This window comes from Dama dama, chromosome 22, assembly GCF_033118175.1.
Source record: "Dama dama isolate Ldn47 chromosome 22, ASM3311817v1, whole genome shotgun sequence".
In the NCBI taxonomy this organism is placed as follows: Eukaryota; Metazoa; Chordata; class Mammalia; order Artiodactyla; family Cervidae; genus Dama; species Dama dama.
In genome coordinates this window covers 4103710-4124760 of record NC_083702.1, presented here as the reverse complement: position 1 = coordinate 4124760, position 21051 = coordinate 4103710, and the positions used below count along the sequence as shown (strand labels likewise).

Below are 21051 nucleotides of genomic sequence, written 5' to 3'. Positions count from 1 at the left end.
CCCGAAACCTTGCCTGGCTGCTGCAGTGGCTTGTCACTGTCGATGTCCCCAGAGGCCCACTTCTTTCCTGCCCCGGCTGCTCTGCACACCCAGCCGCCCGGCCAGCCCTCCAGCCGGACGCCTCCCTATCCCGTGAGTCCGCTGTGGTGTCCCGTGCCCTCTGCTCGCCCTGACCCCTGCCTACAGTCCCTTCCACTCTCAGAATCACAGCGGCATTTACACAGCACATCTTGGGGGCCTTTCCCATCAAGCCCCCTGCCCAACCCCCGTAGGAGCTGCGACCCTTAGCTCATTTCCAGACACAGACGCAGAGACAAAGTGGGGAGACAGAGCCTCACGCCCAGGACCACCCGGAGGCCACCGATCTGCAAGGCGGGCCTCTAACCGCCCCCCTGCATCACGCTGCGGCCAGCCTGCCGCTCTCGTCCACCCCAGGACACTGCAGATGGAGGGCTCGTGTCCATTCACACGGGCTGGCTTCCATCGACACCCCCCTCGTCCCAGAGGTGGCAGAGCCCCAGAGGGCCGGGCAGGCAGAGCAGTGCTGGGACGGCAGAGGAACCAGCCAGCGGGCGCAGAAAAGCGAGCAGGAGCGCTGGCCCAGCCTTCTGAGGGCGAGGGTGTGGGCGTGCCTGGCCCCCGGGCACCCACAGCCCGGACGGCGGGTTCCCACGGGCCTGGAGGCACCCTTACCTACTCGGAGCTCTTGCCCGAAGACGGTCTTCTCGCCGAGGGCGGAGCAGTTCCAGCGCCCGAAGCGGAACTGGTACTGGCACTCGTTGATGCCCATCTGCGCCCCTTCCCCGATCACGATGATGGCATCGGGCCGGCTCTGACAGATGGCGCGCTGCCGCGGGGCCAGGCCAGGGATCTTGTTGCAGATGATGTTGGCTCCCAGGGCCACGACGGATGACAGCGCTCTGCGGAGGGGAGAGGACCGAGGAGGTGAGACGCCCGCCGTGCCCGCCCTGCCCAGCCTCTCGGGCTGCGAATGCATGCTCCGGGAGCCCAGCCCTTGTCACGCCCTGCCCTCCAGGGAATGAAGCGCAGACCCCTGCCCTCAAGGGGCCACGACCCACTGACCCGCACGTGGGACTCTGTTTTGAAAAGACACGCATGCACCCTCCAAGTCCCCTCAGCCCCGAGTTCACAAGAACGGGATCACAAGGACCACAGAGTCACAAGTCTGACGAATCGACAGTCCTCCAAACACAAGGAACCACGCCTCTCTGAACCTCAGAATCAGACACACAGACTGCAGGACTCGACAGCCATGAACTTGGGACTGTCCGCGGCTGCCTCCAAGCAGCAAACCCCAACTTCCCCATCCCCTGGAGACCCCCAGCTCCCCTCTCCCCCAGGGGCTCGAAGCCAGGCAGGCTGCCAAGGGGGCCGGCCAGGCCGGGGGCCAAGCCCACAGGGTCCTGACTCCAGCCGCGTGTAGCCTGTCTCTCTGAGCCTCAGTTTTCACACCCTTAATGTGGGTTTGTATAAAACACCTATTCCCACCACACAGGCTCAGACCAGAGAAGCATGGGGGAGAAAGGCCACACACACGGGGATGTCTGTCGTTATTTTTATTCTCATTTCTGGAAGACAGGGTGCATGCAGAGGAGAAGACAGGAGCTGGCATGAACTGAGCCTGTGTGCTGGACTTGGCAGGCGCTTGACTGCAATGAAGCATCCTCAGGGCGGTACTTCCTGAAAACGCTCTGAGTTAGGCCCCCAGCACCCTGCAGGAACCCGGGGCACTTTCTGGGTGTCTGTCATCAGCCCGACTGTCTGTTTAAGGAGGTGGAATTCATGTGGCAGGCACTCTAGCAGTTTACAGCCCTGTGATCTCCAGCACATTCCCAGTGTTCGTCAACCACCACTGCTACCAAGTTCCAAAGCACTGTCACCAGCCCAGAAAGTACCCCCTCCCTCTCGGCAGTCACCCCCCGAGCCCCCTGGCAGCTAGGACTCTGCTTTCTGCGCCTGTGGACTTGCTGGTTCTGGACATTTCACACAGACGGAATCAAACAACACGTGCCCTTTCGTGTCTGGCTTTTTTTCACTTAGTACAACCTGCTCAAGGTTCATCCTCGTTGTATCAGGAACTTCCTTTTTCATGGTTAAATAATATTCCACCATATGGCAAGATCACATGCTGTTTACCTGCTCGGCACTGATGTACATTGGGTTTGCTTCCACCTTCTGGCTCTTGGGAATAACCCTGCCCTGCACACACACGCACAGGTTTAGTTTGAGTCCTCATTTTCCATTCTTAGGAGCAGAACTGTTGGGTCACCTGGTCGTTTGTTTTGCTCTTTGAAGAACCCTCAGACTGTTTCCCACAGAAGCTGCATCAGCCGTTTGACGTTAAGCACCCAGGGAAGGGACAGCAAGCTGAAAAGAGGGGAGCTGGTTTTCGCAGGCCCACAGCAACAGCTGGTTTTAAGACAGTGTCTGACTTCCAAACAGCAGACCAGAGGGCAAGAGATGGGAGTGGGGAGGCCACGAGGGGCTCCCCAAAGCCCTTGCCCAAGCCCTGGTCTCCCAGCACAGTGAGCTGGAGCCTTCTGCCCCCGGCATGCCAGCCCCTTTCTGGACAGGAGCGAGTCAGTGTTTTTCCAGGGCAGCTGGGCACCCAGAACCGGCTGGGAAAGTCCCCGTGGGGCCTGAGCCCACAGCACGTGCTGTGCCCAGGATGCCCCGGTGACACTCAATCCCTGTGGCCCGCCCGCCCCACCCGCTAATCTGGCCAGGACCCCCCTGGGTCTCCCACAGGCACAATGGGCTGAAATGCCCGGGGCTGGCTTGGAGGAAGAGCATCTGGGCAGGCGGGGCTGGGAGCGGGCAGGAATCTGGGGAATTCAGCCCAAAGTAACCGTAGACGCTCAGAAAACCGAGCCGGGGAAACGAGATGGATGGGAACTCTGCCGGGCACCGGCCTCCAGGCCTCGGGTCGGAGCCTGGACGCGGAAAGCACATTCCCCATTGGATTCTTCCAGCAGGTTCTGGGCCACCGAGGGTGAGAACCCCTGCGCTGGGGGCAGGGCTTCAGACAAACGGGGTCTAACAGGACAGACCCGGGGGCAAAAAGAGGCTGTGTAGCTCTGGGCCCCTCCTCCGGGCTGGCCACCCCTCACCCCCCACACCCCCCCATCATGCCCCTCAGAGCCCACAGCTCCCCAGGCTCCTTGCCCAGAGCCGGAGTTCCCCTGGACCCGCCCCCTAACGACCCTGCCACCTCTGCTCTTGCTGGTCTCTCTGCCTGCGACGCTGGTCTCCCTCCCTTTTTTTCTGTCCTGTAAATTCTCCTTCCCTCCCAGGCTCCAGGGCAAGCCCGCCTGGGCTCAAGCCCCTCGGCCCATTCAGTTCAGTTCAGTCACTCAGTCGTGTCTGACTCTTGGCGACCCCATGGACTGCAGCATGCCAGGCCTCCCTGTCCATCACCAACTCCCAGAGTTTACTCAAACTCATGCCCATCAAGTCGGTGATGCCATCCAACCATCTCATCTTCTGCCATCCCCTTCTCTTCCTGCCCTCCAGCATCAGGGGCTCTTCGAATAAGTCGGTTCTTCACATCAGGTGGCCAAAGAATTGGAGTTTCAGCTTCAGCATCACGTGGGCCTGTTGCCCAGGACAACTATGGGGGACACTGGTCTCGTGGACACAGGACCCCCCTGCCCTGGTCTCAGTCGTTATTTCCACACCTGACCTCCCTCCACCCCAAGACCACAAATGTGTCCACGGCAGTGCAGGTGTGAGCTGACCCTGGGGCCTCGCGGCTGCCCCCATGTAGCCCACTGCCCCACTGGATGAATCAATGGACGAATGAGGAAATACTCAGGGATTGGGACTTCCCTGGTGGTCCAGTGGTTGAGAATCCACCTACCAATGCAGGGGACACCGGTTCGAGCCCTTGTCCGGGAATATCCCACATGCCACGGGGCAGCTAAGCCTGTGAGCCACAACAAGAGAAGTCACCAAAAAGACCCAGGGCAGCCAAAAATAATAATAATAAAGATACTCAAGGATCGTGTCTAAAAGAGCGCCTGCAACTCAGTAACAAGCAGGCAGAGCAATTTGAAAATGGACAAAGGGCTCAGCCATTTCTCCGAAGAAAGACAATGGCCCCCGAGCCCGTGGAAAGATTCTAAACATCACTAAGCACTGGGGAGATGCATACCAGAATCACAGTGAAGAGACATCTCCCGCCCACCGGGACGGCTGCGATCAAAACAACAGAAAATAGCAGGCGTGGGCAAGGACGTGGGGAAACTGGGACCCTCTGCATCGCTGGTGGGGATGCAAAACGGGGCAGCAGTTGGGATGGTCCTCAAAAAGTTAAATACAGAATGACCACAGGACCCAGCAAGTCCACTCCTAGATGTGTACCCAAAAGAATGAAGCCAGGTGTTCAAACAAAAACCTGCACACAAATGCTCGCAGCAGCACCAGTCACAAGAGCCAAGAGGAGGAAGTAGCAGAAAGGTCCATCGGCGGATGAATGGACAAACAGGATGCGGCCTCTCCAGACAGTGGAATATTATTTGGCCATAAAAAGGAATGGGGCACAGATACAAGCTCCATGGATGAACCTCCAAAACATGATGCTCGGTGAAAGAAGCCAGACACAAAAGGCCACGTGTTGTAGGATCCCTTTGATAAGAAACGTCGGGCAAAGGCAAACCCACGGAGACGGAAACAGCTGGGGGAGGGGCAGCGGGGCGTTCCTGCTTCATAGCTGCGGGATTTCCACCTGGGCTGACGGAGAAGTTATGGACTCGACAGAGGTGATAGCTACGCAACACTGCGAATGCACCAGGCGCCACGCAACTGTGTACTTCAACCGTGGAAGTGGAAATTTTAGGTTAGACACAATTTTAAACAATACTATCTGTACACGGGACTTGCACACCCCGGCCGTGGGTGAGATGTGTGGAAGGGGCTGAGAGGGGCTCCGCCCGGCCAACTCCCTGCCTGTGGCTGTTCATCTGCTTCCCCCAGGGTGGGGGTGATGACAGAGGACGGGGACAGGGCCCCAGCCATCCCCCAGATGCCAGCATGTGCCTTAGAGGTGAGACAAGGGATTCCCAGGTGTCTCAGTGATGAAGAACCTGCCTGCCAATGCAGGAGACCCGGGTTCGATCCCTGGGTCGGGAAGATCCTCTGGAGGAGGAAATGGCAACCCACTCCAGTATTCCTGCCCGGAGAATCCCATGGACAGAGGAGCCTGGTGGGCTTCAGTCCATGGGGTCGCAAAGAGTCAGACACAACTAAGCAACAACAACAGCAAGGGCTTCCGAGAAGAGAGCTGCACTGCACCCCAGAAGCATAAGTAATCAGAGACGGTTGATAATTCAGAAATGATTTCAGAACTGTGTCCTTTAGAATGCGGGGACTTTTTTCCCCCTAAAAATATTCAATACTCCTATTCTGAGCACCCACCTTGGGCCACACAGGCCTCTGCAGTCTCAACCCTCCATTGGTGGGATGAGCCTTGCCACCCTCACGTGACAGGTGTGCAGATTGGAGCTCAGAGAGGGGGACCCGCCCCAGGCCATCCCGCCAGGCCTCTGCTTCCAGAACTCAGCAGTGTGGCTCAGAGGACGGCACATGTGCGTGCTCAGCCACTCAGCCGCGTCCGAGTCTTTGCGCTCCCACAGACGGTAGCCCACTAGGCTCCTCTGTCCATGGAATTTTCCAGGCAAGAATACTGGAGTGGGTTGCCATTTCCTGCTCCAGGGGATTTTCCCCACCCAGGGACTGAACCTGGGTCTCCTGCATTGCAGCAGATTCTTTACGCTTGAACCACTGGGGAAGCCAACGCACCAAGTGCAGCACACAGCTGGAGCGTAACACAGAAGATGGCCTGGGGTGGGAAACTACCCCCACTTTTCATTCTCACAGCACAGCTTCCGTTCTTCCTGCGTTTAAAATCCTCCAGGGGGACTTCCCAGGCGGCCCAGTGGTTAAGACTCCGCACTTCCACTGCAAGGGCCTTGGGTTCAATCCCCGGTCAGGGTACCAAGATCCCGCATGGCACACGGTGTGGCCATACATAAATAAGCAGATAAATAAAATGAAATGAATCCTCCAGGTCACTTGTTAGTTGATCGAGGTTTCTGGGCAGCTTCTGTGGCTGGCGTTCGAGGTCTGGCCACCAGTCTTAGCGCCCTGCCTGTCCTCCTGCCACTGACCTCCTTGAGCAGGCCTGGCCCCCCACACCCCAGGACTGTTCCTTCCGCCTGGAAGAAGGGATGCTGCAGATGTGAGAGACCAGGGAGTTAGGAAACCAAACTGTCCGAGTGGGAAAGGGGAAGAGACACATGATCGCTAAATAACTGGTGCCCTGCAGGAGACAGGAGGGCGGACGCAGGCCGCATGCTGGGATAACTGGCAGTTTGCGGGTGCGGACAGGCTAAGGGGACTCTTAGTAAGAGAGATGCCCCACCGGGGGTGGGGTGGCTCTCACCCTCCAGGAGGCTGCCCACCCTCAGCTGCCCGCCCAGGTGCCCCGGGAGAGGCTGGCAGGGCAGCTCTGTGGGGCCCCGAGCCCAGAGAAGCTGGGCGGGGCGCTCGTGTTTCAGTCGCTGACTTTCCATGGAAAATTTTGCTCCGGGCTCATCCCCTCTGCTATCTGGGGGGCCTCGGGACACAGGCAAATGCCAGAGGGAGTGGGCAAAGCTGAAAATCCAGAACTTTGCTCACCCCAGCCAGGGCCAGTCCCATGGGTTGGTGGGGGCAGTTTGGAGGAGGAAGGTTCAGGCCCTGCAGGCAGGAAGCCCTCCCCTCTTCATTGCGGGCGGTGGACAGGGCTATCCGGTCTCAGACCAGAGGGTGCTGAGACCAGCATTGGCACAGGAGGCAGCTGCCCCTGAACTATTAGAAGATCTTTTACCCGCCAGAGCGGTCCATGTGGGTGGGACCACTTGTAGGATGAGGGGTTCCAGTGGGGGTGAGGGGAAGGCGTGCTGCCAGGCAACTGATGGGCAGCGGGGTGGGGGGGTGGTTTGCAGGGCCCTTACCCAGGCTATCCACCTGGCCATGCTGTGGGGAGGGGTAAGGAACGTGAGTGCTGGTGCTGGCCAGCTTGGCTCTGCCAACCTGGCCAACCCTGGCTCTGCCTTTTCCCGGCTCTGAGACCTCAGGCAAGCTTCTTAACCACAAAGGGCCTTAGTTTCCACATCTGTAAAGTGGGAGTAATAACTGCACTGGTACATCACAGAGCTGCCCGGAGGGGAGCATGAGTCGAAGAACATGGCGCGTTGTAGCTGGCCTGTGGGGAGAGGTCATTGGCGTTAGCCATTAGTAACCAACCCTCACAGGCTGAGGCTGCACCCATCACTGGCCCTCTTCACTGAGCCCCCAGGGTCCAGTCCCCTTGTGGGGACCAGGGAGAGAGCAGCTGTGGCTCTCGGAGGACCAAAGCTTAAACCAGCAGTTCTGCAGCCGGTGGGTGCCACATCGGCTAATGCACCCACCCACCAAGGGGTTCATCCCTGGACCAGCTCTCCCCTCTGACCCAGCAATTCCACCCTGGGGTCTATACACCCAAGAAAACCGAGCACTTATGTCTGCCAAAGGACACGCATGCAGGTCTCCAGCTCAAACTGAGAATAACCACCCACCACCACCGGGAGAATGACAGGAAGATTATGGCATATGCACCCCGCGGGACGAGACCACGGGTGACGAGACCACAGGTGACTCTCAGACGCCACGCTGCGTGAAAGACGGGACAACACAAATGCTCCTACATAGCAGAAGCTCCAGTCCAGGTAAGACTCAGCATCAAGCCAGAAGTCAGGAGAGAGTTACCCTTGGGTGGGAGGTGCTGGCTGGGGGGAAGGGGTACACAGGGGAGCCTCCTGGGGGCTAGAATGTTCTCTGTCTCGAGCTGGGCAGTGGTTACACGGGTGCCCGTGTACATAGACATGCTTACACTGTCCGTTTGAGATTTCTGTGTTTTATGTAAGTTATACCTCGATAAAAAGTAAGCTGTTGCAGTATAGCAAGTCCTCTACATACAAACCTTCAAGTTGTGAACTTTCAAAGTTGTAAACGTGCCTGCCAGCCCCTGGGTGCCAACTACTGTGCTTTCCAAGGTACTGTGAAAGCGTTAGCCGCTCAGTCATGTCTGACCCTTGGCGACCCCACAGACTGTAGCCCACCAGGCTCCTCTGTAACTGTAAGATTAAAACTGTCTTTATTTTTTGTGTTTGTTTTTTATGTTCATATGGTTTACGTGAAAAGTATCATAAATCTATTACAGTACAGTACTATATAGCCAGTTGTGTTAGCTGGGTACCTGGGCCAACTTTGTGGACTTAAGAATGCACTCTCAGAATGAAACTCCTTCGTATGTAGGGGTCTTACTGCGTAAGACTTTACTGAGCTGGCAGAACAAGGCAAGAATGAAACTCCAAGTTTTCTTACAAAAACTAAAATAAAAAAGCACCCTTAAGAAATAAAACGTGAGTATTAGACGACACCCCTGGCAGTCCCGTGGTTAAGAATCTGCCTCGCAATGCAGGGGGCACAGATTCGACCCACAGTCAGGGAACTACGATCCTACACTCTGCGGAGCAACTAAGCGCTCAGACCACAGCTAAAGAGTCTGTTTCACAACGAAAGATCCTGGCACAACTGAGACCACAACACGGCCAAATAAATAAATATTTTTAAAAACGTGAACCTTAAAGATGATTCCTGTGTGCTTGAAGGCCGCTCACCTCTCCTGCAGCACAGGCTTGCAGGGGCAGCTGTGAACTGGCCCCCTTCTGCAGGCGGAGCTGGGCCACAACACGGCCCAAATCCATGCTCAGAAGCCCCAGGATCAAAGGGCACCCCCAGCCCAGCTCTGCTTCGGGCCGGCCACTGCCTGCCTGCTTGCCTGCCTACCACCCTCTGCCTCTGCCTAGACTCTGTCCACTGATGTGGCCAGCCTGTGCCCACAGGGTCCTGGTCCTCTGGGAACCCTGAATAGGGAGGCAGGCTCCCCCAGCAGCTCCGGGGGCAGTAAGGAAGGTGGGCACAGGGACCCTGAGGGCCCTGGGGGTGGAGGGAGCCCTTCATTGGAGTGGGGGGTAGTGCGCGAGGCAGGGCCTGGGCAGCACTGGGGCCGGAGGCAGAGCTGCCCACATACTAGCTGTCCTCTGCCAGAGGAGCCGGGCCTGGTGCTGACGGGCAGCCTCCTCCCAGCGCTGCCCCACTAAGACCCCTCTCCTGCCATGGCCCAGCCTTGGGGCTCCACCAGCGTCCTTGCGAAACAACCTCAGGGATGCTGAGGACCCAAGAGGGGTCGACTGGGGGGAGCCAGAGTCTCCCCAGTGCTCAGGACTAGAACCATCCTGTCCCTCCCCATCCCTGTGTAGGATGCCCCTGCTGCGCTCAGGAGACAACACCCTCCAAACCCGCCCCGGCGGCTAGTACTCTGGCCTAAATCCTTCTTGCTGCTGGACTCAAGGTGGCATGAGAGCCTGCTGTGTGCGGGACTCGGCTCAGAGTCCCCCGAGTAGTGGGGAGGCGAGTGTTATAACAATAATAGTGATAGCCGTTGTTGTTATTCCTCAGAATAAGTACTGAACGGTCCAGAAGGTCCAACCACCTGCCCAGGAGCTCAGGGAGGGAAGGAGGGAGGGAAGAAGCCTGGTCCCAGGTTGTCGGTACCTCATCGCCTCATCCTTGACCCTCAAAGACAGTTGGAGGGTCACCTATCCACCTGGAGAACCATCCTCCCCCATCAGTCCCCAGGGGCTGCACTGGGGGCGCTGCAAAAGGAGGCCCCCACACTTGTGCCAGGTTGGAAGCGGGGTCCAGGTCCCGGGCCCTTCCCATGCCGGCGGCCTCCCCTCGCTGACTCACTCCCCACAGTGCGCTCTGTCCCGCCTGACAGGCCCCGTCCAGCCTCAGTGGTCCCCATGGATGCCGGACGGACCCGCGAGTGAGCAGGACGCGTGCGGACATCCACTGGGGCCTCCCACGGACAGGGACCCCACCCCTCGCACAAAGTGCAGGACACTGCTGCTGACATACCCTCGGCAGGGCGGGGACCCAGGCGCACCCCATCTTCTCTTTGACTCCTCCAGGTCCATAGAAAGCAGCTTGTGACAGTGAAGGGCAAGGAAGTCTGGCGTGCTGCCGTCCACGGGGTCGCAGAGTCAGACACGACTGACTTAGCGACTGAACAAGAATCTTGCCACTTTACACACTGTTGGGTCAATGCCCGCCTCCGTATGAGGTCTAGCACTGCAAGCCCCCAGAGGTGGGCAGGGTGCTGTGATTATGGGGGGAGGCCACCCCAAAGAGCCCCCCCCCAGGCCCTGATCCACTGGCATCCCTGTCTTCCTGATGAAAAAGCCAGACAGAGATGGTGTCACTGCCAGCCCGGCCCATGTGACGGAATAGCCTCTCAGGCCCAGAGGAAGCCTCAAGCCATCTGATCTGTCCACAGGGCCTTAAGGAGACAGCCACGGATGTGGCCACTGGGCCCGGCACCTCCACATTGGCATGCTGCTTCACCTACAAATTCCCCGATGCCCGACCCCGCAAACCACAGTCTGAGACAAAGATGCCCCCGCAGAGGGCAAACGCCTGCTGCCGCAGGGACCCCCAGCTCCCCCCTCATGGGACAGAGCCCCGGCCCTGAGGCAGCCTACCTCCCCACCCCAGGGTTGGGGGTTAAGCCTGCCCTGAACCCACCAAAGGATCCTGGGAACGCTCTGGAGCCCAGGACTGGGGCAGCCCTCCATGGGGGGCTGGGAGCCAAGGACTTTCCGGAACCCAGACCTCATGACTGAGCCCAGCTGGGCCTCCACACCCCTGACCCCTCCCAGAGCCACCGGAGCCAGGTGGGGTCACCGTGGGGGGGGGGGGGGGAACCTCTGACCCCTGCCTTCCCCCTGGGAAGGAAGCACGTACCCGTCTTGGGGAGGTGAGCAGTGAAGAAAGGGTTTCCCCGCAAGCCAACAGCCAGCCGGCCACCTCTTCCCTCTGGGAACGCCCACCCCACCCCTGGCCTGACCCTATGCCCCGCCCCCAGCACCAGTTGGGCGTGGCTTCAAGGCCTCAGCCCAGAGCTGGGCTTCTCATTGGCCCTGGGTGCTGTCAATCATGAGGCTGCCACACCCCTTATCACTCGGGTCACTAGCTCTGTGTTCTGCCTTTGCACCTTCATCCTCGGGTCCTTCTCGCAGACCTACTGACCTCCCCACCTCAGAGACCCTCCTCCGAGAGGCCTTCCCACCCCCCTGGCCCCCCAAGAGAGCCAGACTCTAAGCCTGACCCCTCCTGCTTTTCCTGAGGCCATGTGGGGCAGGGTCTATCCACCACCGCCAGCTGGGGGAGGGGGTCCCCAACAGTGCCTGGCACCCAGCCAGACCTTGGACATGACCCCCCTCCCTTCCCCAGCCCTGCCCCCAGGACCCTGGGAGGCAGGGACAGGCTGGCTGAGCTGAACCAGATCCCGCCTCCCTCCAGGCCCCCAACCCTGGCCTGGCCCCGGGGGGCCCAGCGGCCCAGAGCTCCTCCAGCCCACGCTCCTAGCCCGGGGCACTTTGTAATTCTTCCTTCTCGGGCATCCTCCGGCAAAATATTTGAAGAATGTTCTAATTATCTGCGATCAGCCAGGGAGGTGAGCCTGGGTCCACTTGTCCAGGAAGTAACTGGGCAAATACCTGGGAGGGAGGCACCTGGCCCCCACGCCCACCCACGGCTGCGTCCCCGCCAGCCTCTCCCTCAGGTGGCCAGGGGTTGGCCCAGAACTTCCCAGCCACAGATGAGCCGGAAGAGGTTCTCATTTCTGGAGCCCAGCAGGGCCCTCAGGGGCAGAGTCGGGGTAAGGGACTCCTGGTGGCCTCAGTGCTCCTGCTTGTCAAATGCGGACAAGAATGTCTTCCGGGTCAGAGGCCACTCTGCAGACCCCCTGGGTCCCCATCACAGCCCCAGAGCTCAGCACCAGCAGGGTCCCCACAGCCTTCCTTGGTCGGATGGATCAGGAGAGAATGGAATAGCAGGTTAGGAGGCTGGTGCAGCCAGTGCAAAGGCCCAGGGGCACACAGGCCACCTTCCCCCAACTCTCGAATCTGCCTTGAATCTGCTCATCTTCTTCCCCTGCTGGGGTTCTAGGCCAGCTTGAGGGGAGGCATGTGGCTTGGGGACGTCCCCAGACTTCAGGAAGGCCACCCCAAGGCTGCTCTTCTGAGACTCAGCTTTCTCATCTGATAGTAAGGCACAGTCAGCCCTCTGCTGGCAAACAGCTTCTTCCTCTACTGGGTCAGGAAGTGCTTTAACCCCCTGGGACAGTCAGGGGGGCAGGATGTGCAGAGGGCTGGCTTTACTGAAGTCTGCCTGGCCATCTGAGGCATCCCCTCACCTGCCCAGTCAAAGGGCCTGCACCAGAAGGGAGGAGGGGGCCACAGGACAAAAAGACCGCCCTTCCCGAGCAGCCTCCTCCCCTGTGTCCCACGCCATCTGCAGCAGGTCTCTTCAGGGTGGGCCCTGCCAGCCCCCTTTCCAGAGGGGGAGACTGCAATTCCGAGAGGACACCCTGCGGGGAGCTCCGTGGTGGGGGTCAGGGAGGAGGGGTCCCCGCTGGCCCCCCACACCACACCCAGGCCTCAGTGTCCCATCCGCACAGGGGGGCTGGGCAACCATCTAGGTACCTGCAGCTGGATCCTAGAGCCTTCTCTGGGTCGGGATCCTGTGTTCGGGTTCGGCTCAGCCCCTGACTCTCACTGGCCCCTGGGAGCCTCAGTTTACCCATCCGTCCCCTGTGGGGAACGGCCCCCGCTCGCAGGAGGGGTCTCCTGTGGGCTGGCTCCCTGTGCCCGGGTCCGCGGGCTGCAGTCTTTCCAGGCCACTGCCCCGCTGAGCTCGCTGCCCGCAGTGTTCCCGGGGAAGAGCGCGCGGCGTCCGCCCGCTCCCTCGCGCCCGTGGTGGGCGGCGGCCCCCCGCCCTCCCTGCATAGCTGGCATTCCTGGCTTGGCATCGGGGACCCCACCCTGGAGAGGAACCGGGCGGCCTGAGCGAGAGCAGGTGGCAGGCAGGGGTCCTGGGCAGGGGCCACAGCCCCCAGAGGCGGACACGCACAGCCCACGCCCTCCCAGACCCTCCCTGGCCCAGGGAGCTGGAGGATCTATCCAGCCCCCATGTCAGCCAAATCTGTGAAGTCCAAACCTCACCCAGTCACTCAGGACATTGACCTCTGACCTCAGAAACGTCCAGACCTCTGCTGGGCGTGTAGGCCCTTCACAACACTCCTGGGTTCTGGCCAACATTGTGCCAGCAATTCCCCTTCCCAGCCACACTGTCTCTTCCAGCAGCCAGGCAAGATTCAAGGCCCAGCTTGACGCCCTCTCCTCCAAGAAGCCCACCTGGGTCTCTCCTCCGTTCTCCCCTCCTCTGCCCAACATGGGTGCATCGATGCCAGGCTCCTGAGGAGGCCTTACGTCCTGAGGAGGGGCTACAATTCAGCAGCTCCTGTCTGCCCAGGCCACGGCCGTGCTTCCTGCACCCTCTGCTGTGCCCAGACCTTCCCCAGGCCTGAGCGCTGACCTTTCTCCTCACTCTCTGAAGTACAGGTGGGGATGTTGATGCCTAGAGGTGCCCGGGCACCTGAGGCCCCACGGTGAGCTGAGGCCTGAGCAGGTATGAGGCCCTGATGCCCCAGATCTGTTGGATGCGGGGGCGCCTGCAGGCCTGGGTGACCAGGAGGCAGTCTGAAACCTCAGGACAGACGGATGGACGGACAGGTGGGCAGAACAGGTGGGAGGAAGCTGGCAGGCCCCGCCGGCCCGTGGCCAGGCTGGGAGTCTGGGCGCCTAGTGGCTGGGCCAGCGCCGCGGCCTTCCTGACCACCCTGGACACGGTCTGAGCAGCAGGTCTGGGGGGCTCACTCCCGTCAGACAGTGGGCAATGAGCCATCCCCTCGGGGCAGACAGCGAGGTCCAGTCCCCACCCCGGGCACCGAGCCTCAGGCCAGCACCCCAGAGGGTCCCTCTTCCAGGAGCAGGTGCGGGCGGGGGCCTGCCTTGGCCGCTCGGCATCTCCGAGTGACGGTGAGACTCAGTGAACCCCACCCGCCCAGGCTCTCCCGCGCTCCGGTCCGCCCTCTGCTCTCCCCAAAGCTGGGCACCTGCTCTGGGCCAGGCGCCGCTGCACAGCGCCCTCGCCACCCCCATCTCTTTAAAGCAGCCCTCTGTTCTGGACTGCTCCCACCAAGCAGTCCTGGGCCACCGGGGCCTCCCCAGCCAAGGACCTCCCAGGAGCAGCCCCTCCACCACCCGCTCCGACCCCAGCAGCCTGGCTGTAATGACTGGAACAACTTCCTCGGGCCACCCCCTCAGGACACCTCCCCGAGCTCAGGGCTCCCCAGGGCTTGGCCCAGGCGGCCCAGGCCCTGAGCACTGGCCCTGTCTCCTGCAGCCCGCCCCGGGTTAAAGGAGGGGTCAGGACCTTGGCCCCAGCCGCCCAGCCACCTGGCGGGGGTTTGGTCTCGGAGCCAACAGCAGGCCTTGCAGCCTTTCTCCCCACTTCTGGTTCGGCCCCAGGCCCTGTCCGTCCCTTCAGCATCCTTTGGCTCCTGCCATCCCCTGCCCGCCCCCCACTGCCCCCGCCTCAGAAGTTGCCAGTCTGAGCAACTACCACAGGGTGGCCCCGGGAGGGATCAGCCAGAGCCTGCCCTCCTATGCCCACTCCTGGGGCAGAAGCTAAACGTCCAGGGGGACTCCCCCAGCCGCTGGAGTCATCAGCCCTCAGCCCCTGCCTGCTCCTGGAGCCAGGCGGAAGGAAATCAAGGAGCAGGGGAGGTGGCGGGGAGGGTCTGGTCCCTTACACAGCCCCTCGGGGAGCTGCGGCCAGGAATGAAGCCCTGCCTGACCACACTGAGCCGGCATCTCCAGGCCGCTGTCCTCGGGGCCCCCTGTGCCCTGGGAGATGAACCCAGGGTCCCTGTGTGCTCTGAACCCCTGGGAACAGGGGAAGTGGCCAAGCCCCAGGTAGCTGACAAGCTGCGACACCAGCTTCACCGCCAGCCCTGGGCTCCTGGCCTGGCCAACCCCTGGGCACACGACCTGGGGCACCCCCAGGCCACTGCCATCCCAGCCCAGTCCGTGGACCCGAGGCTCAGGAGGTTCACCACGGGAACCTGGGCAGGCAGGACCCTGAGCTCCAGCCCCCGGGGGCGGCAGCACCATGAGAGGCGGGGACCCTGCCGGGCGGGGCCCGGGGCCTGGTTCATGGGGGCTGCCTGCCGCAGGGCTGTCCGGGGCCGCTGGGGACAGGGTACGCAGGACAGGCCTGAGAGGATGGGTGCAGGGAGGGGATGGATCTGGCTGCTTCCGGAGAGGGTGTCAGCAGCCCCTGGAGACTCCCGCTCTCTTGCCAGTCACCCTGGGAAAATGGGGGTCTGGGGAGCCTGGCCGTCATCCAGCCCCCCGGTGCCAACACACCTGGGGCCGTGAGGCCTCTGCCCGCACTGGGCAGGGGGTCCTGACCTTGCTGGGCCCACGACACGCAAGCCGCCATCAGACCAGCCGACCTGTGTGTACTGGGAAGCAGCTGAGAACTGAGCACCACGCTGGGCGCTGGGGGACCAGCGGTCAATCCCACAACCACAGGCCTGGCCTCTCGGAGCCTGGGTGCTGACAGGGCTTCCCTCCCACACTCGGCCGCCCAGGAGCCCTGCTGATCTGCCGTCCCCGGGCAGCCCTCCCGCTGAGGCTGGCTGGACCAGCCTCCAACCCTCCCCTACTGGTCACTCTGCACCCAGGGTCTTCCCTTAGGAAGGAAGCCGTTCACCCGTGCCCTGCGGCTCCCTAGGCCTGCGGCCCCCGCCCTGCCTCCACGCAGCCCTCACCCCCCACTGCCCCACCCAACTCTAGCCAGGGCCACCTCCTCCCCGTCCACCCCACCCTCCTCTCCCGGTCATCGCGCTGCCACAGACACCATTCTCTCCGGCACATTCTCCAGGACCCAGGTCAGAGGTCACCTTCTGCTCTACCTTCACTGTTGATGGATTAGGGCTCCTGCTGTGGGTACCACAGGGCGTGGCCCAGTGATGCAGAAGGAAGGGGGCTTCCCAATTACCGCCGCACACATGACCAGTATAGTCAAAGCTATGGTTTTTCTAGTGGTCATGTATGGATGTGAACGTTGGACCATAAAGAAGGTTGAGTGCTGAAGAATTGATCCTTTTGAACTGTGGTGTTGGAGAAGACTCTCGAGAGTCCCTTGGACAGCAAGGAGATCCAACCAGTCCATCGTAAAGGAGATCAGTCCTGGGTGTTCATTGGAAGGACTGATGCTGAAGCTGAAGCTCCAATACTTTGGCCACATGCTGTGAAGAGCTGACTCATTGGGAAAGACCCTGATGCTGGGAAAGAATGAAGGCAGGAGAAGGGGACGACAGAGGATGAGATGGCTGAATGGCATCATCGACTCTATGGACGTGAGTTTGAGCAAGCTCCAGGTGATGGTGAAGGACAGGGAGGCCTGGTGTGCTGCAGTCCGTGGGGTCACAAAAGGTCGGACAGAACTGAGCAAATAAACAGCAACAGCACGGCTAGTCTTGTCCCCCTGACACAGAGGCTGAATGGGCATCGCTGGTGTGGAGATGAGCTCGGAATGCTGGGGAGCCCGCCAGCTGATGGCGGGAGGGCTGGAGGCCGAGAAGGGGTCCCTGAGCATCTAGGCCCATCACCTGGAGGGAGAAACTGAAGCCCAGAAAGGGGCAGGGTTGCCCACAAGGCTGCTTAAGTCCATGGCACAGGGCACCATACACATGCTGACCCCACAGAGGTCACAAGCTGGCGAGCTAGGGCCACCTCCTCTCTGCTCAAGCTGGTCTCAGAGGAGAAAGCTTGGGGCCCAAGGCAGGGAGAGACCCAGGGCAGGAAACTGAGGCCTTCTTGGCTCCCTGCACCCTCTGGGAAAGCGGCCCTGCTGGCCCCAAATCTGAACGTGGAGGCAGCCCTCACTCGGAGCCACAGAACTCCTGGTCAGCAGACAGTGCTAACCAGCTGGGTTAGTTGGTTTCTCCACCCATGTGAGGTTACAGGCAGCGAATTAGAAAGCAGGGGAATTTGTTGCAGGCAGGAAGCCTCCATCAGCGGGACTCCTTGAGAGGCAGCACAGAACCTAAGGGTCAGGCAGAGTGTGTGTGTGCGCTCAGTCGTGTCTGGCTCTTTGTAATCCCACGGGCTGCAGCCCATGGGGATTTTCCAGGCAAGAATACTGGAGTGGGTTGCCATTTCCTTCTCCAAGGATTCTTCCCAACCCAGGGATTGAACCGGGGTCTCTTGCCTCTCCTGCATTGGCGGCCAGGTTCTGTACCAGCTGAGATACCAGGGAATCTCAAGAGTCAAGCAGATTCAGCTTCAGTCTGGGCTCAGCCCCACTGAACATGACCTAGATAGTTACTCCGTGTTCTGACCTTCAGGTTTCTCCCAAGTCGGTTGCGGGGGGGGGGCGCTTTCCTAGCTCCCCTTTCTGGCAGGCCAGGAGGGAACAGATTCAGAGCAGACCCCAGATGTGAGAGTGAGCCTTTCCAAGGAGCCCTGGTCCCACAGAGGCGGAATGCAAAGCGCTGGTCCCCATCAGGGGCCCACAGAGCAGGTAGTGAAGGAACTCCTATTCAAAAGCATTTTTCATCTGTTTTGCAGCTTGGTTCACTGAGGGCCTAAGTCCCGGCTCCGGATCCCTTGGGAGCCTTGGCAGGTGCTATGGGAGGGTGAACCCAGGCCCCAGCCAGACTCCTGCCAGGGTTTGGCCCCTTCACAGCTCCAGTGGGGCCTGGCACTGGGGCTTTCCAGCACGAGGAATACCTCTGGCCCAGGAGGCACATGGGGAAGGGTCGGGAGCAGGGGTGGCCTTGGTAAGTGGTTCCAGGAAGGGATGAAAGCCCACAGGTGTCACTGGGCTGGGACCGCCAGGACTGCTGACTTGGGCTCCTCCTGCTGAAGTTGGGGAGCCGCTTGCTGGGCAGGGCCAGGTCCCCCCGGGGCCTGCTCCAGGCAGCTGCCAGGCTTGAGGGTCTGCGGCTGCAGCGGCTACTGCAGAATTGCAGTGTCTTCCACTCACAGCCTCAGACCGAGCCCTTCTGGCATCCCGAGCGCCTCAGAGGACACCTGCTCCAGCCCAGGGCTGGGCGAGGCTTCGGTGGGCAGGGTGCCAGGCCTCACTCGGAGCTCCGCTGCTGAGGCTGCGGGATGACCTGCTGGGGGCCTCAGCAGCCCGTCCACGGAGCAGGGCGGCTACGCCACGTGGCTGCCTCGCACAGAGGACCACGAGTGCGGGCTTCCTTCCAGGCGAGGCCTCTCCCCGTCATCCCTGAGCCTCCCTGCTGCATCTGCTTGTATGCCTCCAGGCCAGAGAGCTCACTGCCTCCCTGCCAACCATGGGGCTGGCCCAGAAGGTGTGGATGCCCTGCGTGGGAAGCAGGACTGGGAGGGGGGTGCCTGGGCAAGGGCAGCGGCTCCTCCGTGAGGGAGACGGGGAAGACGGGGAAAGGGAAGAGTGCGCGCACCTGTGCCCACCCCCCTCTCCTGCCGGTCAGCCTGAGGGGAGGCCCCCACCCCGAGCCAGGGAAGGAGGACAAATGGTGGTTTTGTCCTTGGCCAGCGGGCGGCCCGCACCACACAATGACCCTTTCATCATGCTGAGGGAGCCCTGGGCCCGGGTTTCATCTGACAAGGGAGGGCGCCGGGCTCCTGTCCCCTTGCTGGGGAGTTGGGGGGGAGCAGAGCCCTATCTGAGCTGGACCCAGGGCCCCGCAACGTGGAGGCCTCAAGAACCAGCTGAAGCCCTGCTATCGGCCCCTGGCGGAGCAGGGCCCCGTGAGGCTAGGGGCTGCCTGCAGGCCGCATGGGGACAGCCTGTTCAGGGTACCCCCGTCCCAAGCTGACAAGCCACCTGCCTCTCTGCGGTCAGGACCTCCATCCCCCACCCCCACCGCTCCAGCGCACCCCCAGCAGCGCCTCACCCCGGGGCCCCAGAGCCGCCGGGCTCCTCTCCCTGTTGGACCAGAGCTGGCAGGGCTGCCATCCCCGGGCCTGGGTGACCTCAGCAAAGGGTCTCTCTACTGGACCCTGGCATTCATGTCTTCCCACCTCAGGAGGACGCTGTGAGGCTCCCTGGAGAGAAACCCAGGGTGAATGTGTTTGACAGTGAGTATTATTCCTTCTTCTGGGAGTCTCTCTCATGCTCCTGTTTAGTCCCGGCAACTCCTATTGATCCCTCAAAACCCTGTCTACATGTCACCTCCTCGGGAAGCCCTCCGAGATACCCTAGAGAGTTCATTACTCTCTCCTGAGCAACTACAGCCGCAGGGCTCCCCTCTGTCATGGGGAGCCTCCCTGCTCCTAATAACTGCAAATGACCCCATCTTCTGAGCACTTACTATATACTAGATACCCAGCTGAGTACATCCCTGCATTTGCTTGTTTAATTCTCACACCCGTCTGGGTTAATGTTCCCCTGGACACAGCTGAGGTTATGAGACGCACCCAGGCAATACGGGAGCTGTGAGCCCGGTATCTGGGTCACCATCAGGCCCTTGGTCTCACAAGGACCAACAGGGACAGCTAGTCAGAAAATGGGCCCTTCTCCTGCGGGCCTCAGTACACTGCTGCAGGGCCTAACGCGGCCCCAGGAGGAAGCCTGTGGGAACCCACCTTCCCCGTCGGCCCTCCACCCCGCACACAGGGGGTCGGAGGAGCCACATCCAGATGCACGCTCCCCCTGTAGTGGCTGCGGGGCCTCACGCGCACGTCAACGGTGTCTCGAAGTTCTCTGCGATCAAAACGCCTCTATTTGGGTATCTTGAGCTGGGGTCTCTTGGGGGCTGAGATTTCGTTGAGACCCCCGGCTCCCACCACCTGCGTGCACACCCCTCTCCAGAGTCACAGGCACTCTTGAATTCCAGTGGCGTGTGGGCCTGACCTGAGCCTGCGAGGCGCCTGATGACGACACGCAGACTGGGGCCCAGAGGGCAGCCAGCAGCGTCCCGCCCGCACCTGGACAGACACGGTCTCCCAGGCTGGGAGCTGCTCCTCCTGACCCTGTGGCCCTCTTCTGCCCCTGCCTGGGCTGGTGATGCCCCGGGAGTGGGCCTGATTCAGCAACCCCCACCCCCCAGGGTCATGCCCACGGGGCCTCTGGGTCTGCGGTTGGCACCACCAGGAAAGCCACAGCGGCAGAGCCGGGAAGAGGCCAGCTTGGCAAGGCAGTGGAGAGCGCCCCTCACCCCCCACAGCCAGGTGGTCGGTGAGTAACTGCCCCGTCACCGTGACTCACCCGGCTCCCCAGAGCGGGCGGTCACCATGAGAAACTCCTCCCGGAAGGTCTGGGGGGGATCGCTGCAGCCAACCCCCACATCTGGGAGCAGGAGGCCGAGGCCGGAAGGGACCTGCCTGGGACGGCGGGCCAGCCTCGCCCTGGCACGAGGCCTTGACCAGGCCCCCCTGCCAGCCAGCCGGGTGCTGCGGGCCCTCCCCTCAGCCTGGGGTCTCCCACCTGCCCTCCCAGAGACCCTGAGGACCCCCATGGGCCCCAAGAGCGCCTGTCCTGATGACACAGAAGAGCAGCCCTGCCCGGATGGCCGGCTGGCCGAGCTCAGAGTCCGGCAGGGGCTCAGGGCTCTTCCAGGCCAGCACACCCGTCCGACCAGATCAGTGGCAGCGGCCCAGGCATGCGTCTGGGATTCGCTGTGCGCGGACCACAGCCCGGGACGGGGAGCTGGGAGAGCAGCCCAGATGAAAGGGGTAGGATCAATTGTCCGCCAGTGCTTGTGATCCCAGCCATGGATGCCTTCTGGAAAGTTCTCTGGAGCAGAAAGACGCCTCTGCCCAGGGCCCCTCCTGCCCCTGGCATCTGCGGATCCCACAGCGCTACCTTACCGCTGACCCTCAACGCTGATGGAAGGACTTTGCGTCGCCGAGCCTCACCTGCCGCCTCATCTGCATTCAGGCCAGGGCGTAGACACCCCGCAGGGTCTTCTCACACACTCACCTTCGTTTGCATTACTGAGGCCCTGCTCCCACCCCATGGCGTCTCGCACCCCTA

The 21051-nt window shown here is 61.3% G+C and overlaps 1 protein-coding gene across 1 annotated transcript in view; it reads right to left on the bottom strand.

Moving 5' to 3' along the window:
- The window catches only part of WNT7B (Wnt family member 7B), a 49544-nt gene that overhangs the window by 26291 nt on the left and 2202 nt on the right, over nucleotides 1–21051 (bottom strand). Inside the window, exon 2 of the mRNA XM_061124014.1 lies at nucleotides 694–920. Within this exon, the coding sequence (XP_060979997.1) occupies nucleotides 694–920 (227 nt within the window). The remainder of the gene's footprint in view (nucleotides 1–693; nucleotides 921–21051) is intronic.